A 9562-nucleotide genomic window follows, 5' to 3' on the forward strand; every position below is an offset into this window, starting at 1 on the left:
GGAGCCTGAGAACAAAAAGAGTAATATTGCATTCACAAGGTATTACAACACAAAACAGATGTCATATTATTATTCATGCCACGAAAATAAGTCACAATTTTAAAAAATGTAATTCAAAAACATAAATCTGTCTGTCCCATGACATTTCCAAACCTTCATTCTTTCCTTTGTGGTGTGAAATGAAGAACAGCTTATGAGGCACATGTGGATGCAAAACAACCCCTAATATTGCCAACTCCACCTCTTGTATGATTTATCTTGTGCTGATATGATGCCTTTGTTAATCTTTAATGGGGGTGTATTGTCCTAATACACAACACGCCTGGTTAAAGTTTTGTCTGTGCACAGGATTTTCCAGTTGATGAGCCCTATGGTTTAACATAGTGGATCGTTATCCTGAAAAAATGCTGTTTAGTTAATAATTAAGCCAGTATGCATTTTAACATAATGTGAAAAATAAATTAAAGTAGTCCATAATATTTATGTTATCATAACTGCTGATAATCAATTCCATATATAAAATATGCCTGTAAAATAGTGTCTTGTATTGTTACTCCTGTCCAGTTTGAAAACGAATTAGTGCTGGCATAACATTACAGTCTTACAGTGTAACACCAATATTTACGCATCTCTTGTCCCTCTTTCCATCAGCCGTTACCTGACAAAGGCCTTTCACTTGTGGTCAAAACAAGATAAATTTTCATCGACTTTTATTAACAACCTGATCTCTCACACGGAGACTGAACACACTGCTTCTGCATGGATGATACTTTCTAAAGTTGCAGGCTCCTCGCCAAAGTTGGATTACACAAAAATTCTTCAGTCTTGGGAGAATATTAGCAGGTAGGAAAAGTCCTGTTTTCTCATCTTTTTATAGTGAAGCCTAAATGGTCCCAATTCTCAATGAGAGAATTTCCTGCCTTTTCAGTATGTGATATTGGTTCACTTTTTTGCTCCCCAGGCATAGAGATGCAGACATCAGCACAACTGGGCACATATTATGTGTAATAGGCCACATTGCTAAGCACCTCCCTGCAAACACTAGAACACATCTAATTGGTAAGAATATATTGGGGATAAGGGGGAAGTGATAATGTTAAAAAAAAAAAATGGCAACCAATGCAGAGGCTGTTAGAAACTGTTTAGTATCAGGTATTTTGTTTTACTTTTCTGTCAAAATCCAATAAGCTGCCAAACAGGCTGTTGTAGTAGAGCCCGTTGAAATATTCACTCATTTTTTTTTCTTTCATTAATTTTCACTAGTGAAATCAGAACCCATAGTTCATACTTGTCTGGATGGTGTCTAAGCATATGTATATTTTTTTACTTTTTTTATTTTTTTATTTTTCAAAAAAATCAGGTGCACACCAAAACTGCTTAATAAAGGCATTCTAATTATATGTTGGAGTGCTTCCTCTTGAGTTGTCACTGTGTGAACCCTGGCTTATGGAAACATGGTGCACCAGTAATTTAAGGACAAGTCAACTCCAAAAACACAATTTTGCCTAATAAAAGAAAACATAATTCTAAGCAACTTTGCAATGTAAATTTGTTACAAGTTATTTGCATATATTATTTGCTATTAAAAGCAGTGTTTGTCGCTCTCCTTTGTATTCTCTGCCCTGGTCGCTCTTGAGACAATGTAACACAAGCCAGCAGATTTGTCTTGCTGGAGGAGACTGACCTTTGCAACATTGTTTAAAAAATCATAACCAGGAGTTCAGCAAATGCTGCTTTCAATAACAAATACATTTGCACATGACTTTTAAAGCACTAAAAATTTGTACTAAAATCATTTTTAAAAAGTTGCTTAGAATTGAGTTTTCTTTCATTAGACAAAAAATTATCTTTTGGGTTGACATGTCGTTTATATAGCAGAGGTGTGCAGTTGCATGTTTGTGTGCATACTGGAGGCTGAGAAAGGAGCAGAGTAACACAAAATGATCCAAAAAGTAAGTATCATGGACTATAAGGTTCACAACATTTTTACAGTATTGTTGGTGTCCCTTGAATGTAGCGATATAGCTTCTCCCTTAATTTTACTTCTGAAATACAAACTTTGTAGTTTTGGAAGTTTCAGTGAAAATAATTTATTTTGGCAAGGATTTCTGTTTTAAAGAAATGCTTGTTTTACAGCTTTTTCCTAAAGTGTTGGTGTTCTTGGTGTTTTGAATGGCTACTGATTTAAACATTTGCCTTGTGCTTCCCTATTAAATTATGTTCCTTTTGCATGTCTCACCTCCTGTTGGGTAGTGATTCAAAATAATACAGGCTTTTGATCCTGCAACAATAGCTTTTCAAAAACTAGAAATTAATTACCTTGTATATTCTTTTTTTACTGACGTTTAAAAAAAATTCCATATGGATTTTGTAGCATATATTTTAACAAGGTTGTACAATTTACCTGGATTTATAGACAAGGCTTTGATGTCTTCACATTAATGTCTTTCTTTGGTAGATCATGTCAAGTCCTGGTTAAAAGAATTTAAGTCTTCACCAGAGGTGATTAGTCCTGCAGTGGAAGCTTTGCAGAAACTCTGCCATGCACACACTGATAAACCAGAAGGGGTACAGGTAATGTCTTATGAACACCTCAAGCTGCTCCCATCTCTTATTAATATTTTTTGGCTTAGAGTAGATCTTCAGCAGAACAATAGCTGTAAGGGGTAATTAACTTTTAGTATGTTATAGAATGCCGTATTTCTAGCAATTTTTGTTCATTATTCTTTATAGGTTTTGCATTATTTGCCTTCCTCCTCTACCTATTTCCAGCATTTTACATGGGGGACACTGACCCCAGCAGGTAAAAACTATTACTCTGTGAGGCTACAATTTTATAGTTATTGTTACTTTAGATTACTTAACTTCCTATTTAGACCATCTACTATACTTTTTTCCAGTCTCTCATTCAAACCACTGCCTGGTTGCTAGGTCAAATAAAACCATAACAACTAGATAGTTGCTGAAATACCATACTGGAGAGCTGCTAAACAAAAAGATAAATACTGAAAAAACATTAAAAATATTGCAAACTGTCAGTATATCATTAAATACATCTCACTAAAAGTTAATTTAAAGGACAATGAAAGGTTAATATAAATTAAAAGTAATCTAAAGGCATTACTAAATTCCCAGATCCCTGCTTGCTTCTCTGAGATATGGTGCTGGCAGCCTACAGCAGTGTGAAGACTACAGTGACATCACTGAAATCTCTCTTCCCTGCCTGTAGGTGCCAGCGGCAGCCTTCCTGTTCTCTGATCCTGTCTGCTGTTCTGAGCTACACATACCCACCAGCCAATCAGAAGCAGATCTGGCAGAGGGGGGGGGGGGGGGGATGAAACACATGTGCAGTATGAAGCAAGGAGGGAAAGGAAGGGAGAATACCTTTTTAGAGATGGCTGCCTGTTCTAGAAAATCTGAAGTAAGTGTGACTGAGTAAATATTTGATTAGGTGAGCCAAAAGTGTGGCGTTTTTACTAAACAATAGGAGGACTATTGGGCAGTATGCTTTTTAAATTTTGACTTGCATTCTCCTTTAAAGGTGAAGAACTCCTTTTATATGCTGAGAAAATAAACTGACTTGTTTTTTACTTTCACTTGGGTGTCCATTCCTCACAAAAAAGCCTTTTTTTTCCACCTATTTGCATTACGTAATAACTATTTTTTTTATTTTTTTTAATTTTATTTTCTTATTTAAAGCACAAAAAGTAATTGTGCTTAAGAGTTAGCAGGTTCTTAATACAAAAGTTTCTGATTAACGTTACATGTTAGACTGCATTTATAACCTCAGTTGAAAGTGTTCCTTAGTGGCAATGTTAATTTGATGAGTTCTAATGCTTGCTTGTCTTTTCCAAGCAATAATTTTCACTGTGTATACAAAGGTGTGTATAATAGTCTTGGCTTAAGAACAGAATAGATATAAAGCATATTTTGTGCTGTTTGCCAAGCTTGTTGCTAAGTATAAAATCGTGTAACCCAAGTCGCTTAGCCTCAGTATTTTGTTTTAGTGGATCATGCAGATGTAGTGGTAGGCAATAATATTCTTTGAAAATGATCCAGCAGTAAATGGTTTTGTAGTAAGTTAAGGGTTTCTTTTTCAATAACCAACACTAGAAAAAGTGTGCATAGATAGGTGAAATAAGTATATGTAGATAACTTTGATCTTGCCAACCATTACCAACCAGCTGATATACTGGAACAATGCATGTACATGTATTGGAAAAAGTGATTTACCTGGTTCTCGTACGGGAGGGATCCTGTTGTTCATTTGACTATAAAGAGATTAAATATGTTTGTTTGACCCACCACATAGCATAACATGTGCATATATATAGCATATATTTTCAAATTAACTGTATCGAATTGTCTTTAGGATCTTTTAAATGATGTATGTGGTGAGATTGTCTCAGCTTGTGAAGATTACATCTCATCTGCTGTGATGACTGATTGCAAGGATGAACAGCTGGACCAAGATTTACTGGTGAGCTAGCCAGCCAAGCAGCTACGAATGTTGGTGGCATCTTTTGAAACATACTTCACTACAATGACACTGAGTTTCCACTGAAATATTGTAGAAAGGCATTAATCAAAGTGGAGAAATAGTTTTGTCACAGGCCAACAAGAACATTCTTATTATAAAGATATGAATATGTATTTGTGCTCTAAATGTGGCTAGCATGTCTTAAAAAAACATAAAATGGGACTTTTTTTTATGGCTAACCAAACATGAAATCCTAAAGGAGAAGGAAAGGGAAAGAAAACTAAGTAAGCATTATCGAAAGTTCAATATAAATACAGCCATAAGCACTTACAGAAATGCTTCTCTGAGTCCTCAGTGAAAAGAAACACCACATTTCTTTCCTTTTTATTCTGTATACATGATCTTCTGTGTCAGACTTCCTGTTCTCAGAAAAATCCTTCAGGGCACGGCACAAATCTGCTCTGTTTGCTCCTCCTCCCCCTCCCATATCAGCTCTCTCCCCCTCCCATCTCTGCTGTGTAATTTGAGTTTAAAGCTGTTCTAGGAGCAGTGTGCAGGCCGGGAAGTGAAGTCAGAGCAAGATAAAATGGTACCTGCTTCTAAGGCTGTTTACTCAAGTATGGTAAAGCGATCTGCAGAATAAATAGTGCTCTGGCTTGCACTTTGCGACTAATCTATTAGCAATAAAATGCCAAAATGCATTTCCTTCTCCTTTAAAAGAATTTAAAAAGCTGAAATGCTGTTTTTTGTCTTTCTTCGTCATGAAAGTATGTGTATATTTCTTAGGTAAAACACCTTTTTACTCTTGGGGAAGCAGCCCAGCTGTGCCCTGCAAGGGTGGAGAAACGTGTCTTGCTGCTGGTTCAATCCATATTGGCCTCATCTGTAACCACAGAAGAAAGTGAGTAGTTTTCTAAGTTTGTTTCCAGCTTTCCAGGGCAGTTGCCTTATTGATTATATTTGTTTCATGTTATCTAGATTCCTGCCGTTCTGATAGCGAGGATCCTCCACTTTCCCAACCACTCTCACAGTTCAAAGGGTCCAACATGCCTCCTCTGATTAGGGCACATGCTTTCATAACACTTGGTAGGTTCATATATGGTTGTATTTACAGAAAGAGAAAGAAGGAAATATAGCTGTGTTTGCAGTATGTTCATGAGACTGGATGTTAGATGGGGATGTAGTTGGAAAATGTATCTTGTTCTATAGACCTTTTGTTTAGTTTTTCTTTTAATTGCACATTGAGTTGCTTCCCTAAATTGCTATAAATATACAAATATTTCCTGTAAATATATTTTTTCAAATAAATAATTCTGTAACCGTATTTCAAGCTGCACTGTACTTGTCCAGTAGATGCAACACAATGAATAAAATCATCCAGTACAATATCTCATTTCCGAACCAAGGCTGTTATCATGTAGTTGGAATGCTGTTGGTTTGATATGCTGCTGTTTAGCTACAAGAACATTAGTGAGGTTGGAGATTCAGTCTTGGCTTGCAGTTAACATTTATGGGCTGAATTTGAATGCTGAGGTTAAGGCTTTCTGTAGGCCAGTCCGGTTTTAGTATCCACTTCCATCTGCATCTCGGCAAACCATACCTTAAAGAATCTTGTTTTGTGTGTTGGAAAATTAGCATGGTAAAAGCTGTAGCATTACTTTTTTTTCCATATAGACCAGGGGTCCAAGCCCAAATCACAAAAATTGTCCAAGATTATTGCTTTTCAAACAAACTTTATTATTCCTCAGAAAAAATACAATGCTCCTGATGAATAGTTCTTGGACTGATGTAGCTTTAGGACATTTTAAAATATTCTTTGCCTATTTCAAACTGAGGGCATTGGTTTTTATTTTATGTGCTGTGCACTTGAGCGCTCTCTCTGATCTAGTCTGGTCATTCAATTTGAATTCAGCAGACTTTTATCATGCAAGGTGGTGTCCTGTTAAGGTGCCATATCATAAATTCAGTGTGACCCATTCTAATTGCCAGTCTTTGTTACTGTCAGTTACATGTGCTTACATAATACACTTGTGACAGCAATGGTTGTGATAAATAGGCCATGCCACTTCTAAGAACGGGTGCCTGGATAGTTTTGGATCTATTGAATATCTTTATGTTCTTTCCATTCTAGTCTTTTTTAATAGTAGATTACTTACTGGGATTCTATTTAACTTATAGGGAAACTCTGTCTACAACATGAAGACCTGGCTAAAAAGTGCATTCCTGCACTAGCCAGAGAGCTTGAGGTTTGTGATGATGTGGCCATTCGTAACAATGTTATCATTGTGATATGTGACTTGTGCATCCGTTACACTACAATGGTGGATAGATACATACCCAATGTTTCAGTCTGCCTTCGAGACCGAGACCCCTTCATCCGAAAGCAAACTCTTATCATGCTAACCAACCTTCTACAGGTAGGTGCTTTTTACAAAAACGTACTATAACCTGTGTGATAATATTTGCAAACTATTGTTGTGCAATATGAATTTCTGTTCTTTTTGACTTCAGGAAGAATTTGTTAAATGGAAAGGCTCCCTCTTCTTCAGATTTGTCAGTGTGCTAGTTGATCCTGATGAAGAAATAGCCAAGTAAGTCATCTTTTCAGCGTGAGGTTTAGAAGAAGAAACCATTTTATTATTTTTGTTGTTTTTATATTAAATAAATCAGTGCCTAAAGCTGATAGCACACAGTGCATATCAATCACGTTGGTCTTCTCCAAATAAACCACAAGGATCAAAATTACCCTTTCATACTCATGTGCCATTACTGGTGATTATCATAGAAATTTCTGCCAAATGAAACTTAAGCAGGTGAGAGCATTTTGGTTACCACAGTGCTCACTAAAGGGATCATGGTGCATTTAACTTTAAAAAAGGAACAAATAACAGAAGAGATGGTCTCTACTTTTAAGCTGAGCTTAATAAACTCTTAATATTCTTAGTATTCTCTTTTTAAGAATATGTTGTCTTTCTTCCACTCTTTAGGTTTGGGGAGTTCTGTCTGGTTCACCTCCTCCTGAAGAGGAATCCAGTTATGTTTTCTCAGCATTTTATAGAGTGCATATTCCATTTCAACAGTTATGAGAAACATGAGAAGTACAATAAATTTGAACAGACAAAGAGGTATGTGCTGCATAATTGTGTTTTGCATACATATATATAAAGATATATATATATATAATATGTTTTGTTTTTTTTACTATCTACACCTTGCAAACTTTTGATTATTTTGCCAGGGAGAGGACCCTTTTCTCTCTGAAGGGCAAAGAAAACAAGGACAAACGAATGAAGATCTATAAGTTCCTTTTGGAACACTTCACAGATGAGCAGAGATTTAACCTGACCAGCAAGATCAGCCACAATGTACTAGGTATGCTGTTCTTTGCACTCCACGATATGCCTGATACAAAAAGCCAGTCAATCAGTTTATATGATTTCTAACTTTTTAGCAATGCTTTTACAAAACATATTTTGTGTGTTATGGCAGGGTCACGCCAGAATAAAGCAGAGTAAATGCCAGGACAGCAAAAAGTCTGTTAAAGAGAAATGGCTTTTATTCAGCCAGCAGCAAAATAAAATAAAGGCAGAGTAAAAGTAAACAGTCCAAATAGAAATGACAGCTTACATCAGCATGTTACAACAAAAATATACTATAATATAATATTTACAGACCTCTAGTCAGGTACTAACATGTAAAGAGGTACATAGGCTCCTATGCACTGGGTTCAAAGACCTTTCTCTCTGTGTCTCTTTCATTCAGAGCCCCTGAGAGACTGACTAGACAGGGTTTTAAGGGCTACGGATTGGCCACCTAAGGCTCATCAGAACCAGCTGGTCAGCCTGCAGCACCTCACTGCTACACTTGTACAAATTGTTCATAATAAATATGTTAATGTCTGTTCTCAACCTCCAAAGTTATAATGATATGTGCCTGCTGGTTTCCTTTCGTGTCTCCAGACTACCCATGTTGCAGCTCATTTGGCTTTGCTGTGTTCTGCTGTTTCTGTTTTTCTCAGCTTGCTTTGTGGATGGGATTTTACCTATTGATATGGAAGCCAATGAATTGCTGTCTGACATTTTTGACATAATGAGCAGTAAAGAAATTAAGCTGTCAGCAATGAGATCAAAACCCGGAGAAGACATCGGTGCTGATGATGATGAGATGGCAATGGCTAATGCCGTAATGCAAGCAGCTCAGAAAAAGCTTATATCTCAGGTCAGTAAGATAATCCTTTTTCTAATAACTTTTTTTGGCCTTGCATGCACGTTCAATGTATAAAGTGTTACCAATGTACTTAGATCCAAAAATCTTATAAAGGGTTACTGTTATGATTGTAATAAAACATTGCACCTTGCAAATAGTTTTACCATTAAAAATGTACTTTCAAAGTATAGATTGTTTGTTTTTAAATATTAACAGTGATGTGTGGGCAGCCCATGTCAGTTCATTATGCACTGTACTTGCAGAAACAGTAAGTTCTTTCAGGCAGCTACTACCTTTAGTTCTTATCTCCTTTTTGTATACAACAGTGCTTCCTCTGGTTCTCATGCTTAGTGGTATTATTACATCCGCCACTATGGCCCATGTATATATATTCAGCAGGGCAGATGGTTTATGCATTAATTTTGACCTACCACAAGGTAACCTGCTTTTAGGAAGGTAATGGTAGGGTGTAAGGACACATTACCTTTAACTGGATAAAAAATGCATTTGAAGCCAAAGTTCTCTATCTCTTCCTGTATTTTGGGTGTCGGTAGCCACTGCCTCTAATGGTATAATGTATTTAGGATTTGATTATATTATTCTTGGAAAAACTATACTATTATTGGCCATTGCTGCTGATTCAGAGACTATGAAGCTAATGGCATATGCGGCAGTTTTTAGACAGTATCTTCCTGACATTTTGGCACTCCCTAAGGATTTGTCTGCCCTTTAAAGCTAATGGGAGGCAGCATGGCCAGTTTTGGCTGTTTCTCCAGTCTCTAAAATAAAGGACGATAGCAGCATGGAGCGTTTATCAGTTCAGCTGAAATTCTTAAGGAGAGTTGTCAGGGAGAGCTGAACATAAGGCTCTGTTCA

General features: G+C 36.5%; 1 protein-coding gene across 1 annotated transcript in view; it reads left to right on the plus strand.

The window, feature by feature from the left end:
• The window catches only part of ncapd3 (non-SMC condensin II complex subunit D3), a 45424-nt gene that overhangs the window by 25064 nt on the left and 10798 nt on the right, over nt 1-9562 (plus strand). The window contains exons 17-27 of the mRNA XM_002937980.5: nt 652-843; nt 962-1059; nt 2459-2574; nt 4373-4480; nt 5267-5381; nt 5459-5566; nt 6659-6897; nt 6992-7071; nt 7468-7605; nt 7719-7852; nt 8499-8698. Coding sequence (XP_002938026.3) covers nt 652-843; nt 962-1059; nt 2459-2574; nt 4373-4480; nt 5267-5381; nt 5459-5566; nt 6659-6897; nt 6992-7071; nt 7468-7605; nt 7719-7852; nt 8499-8698 — 1528 coding nt within the window. The remainder of the gene's footprint in view (nt 1-651; nt 844-961; nt 1060-2458; nt 2575-4372; nt 4481-5266; nt 5382-5458; nt 5567-6658; nt 6898-6991; nt 7072-7467; nt 7606-7718; nt 7853-8498; nt 8699-9562) is intronic.

The sequence above is a fragment of the Xenopus tropicalis genome, chromosome 7, assembly GCF_000004195.4.
Source record: "Xenopus tropicalis strain Nigerian chromosome 7, UCB_Xtro_10.0, whole genome shotgun sequence".
Lineage (NCBI taxonomy): Eukaryota > Metazoa > Chordata > Amphibia > Anura > Pipidae > Xenopus > Xenopus tropicalis.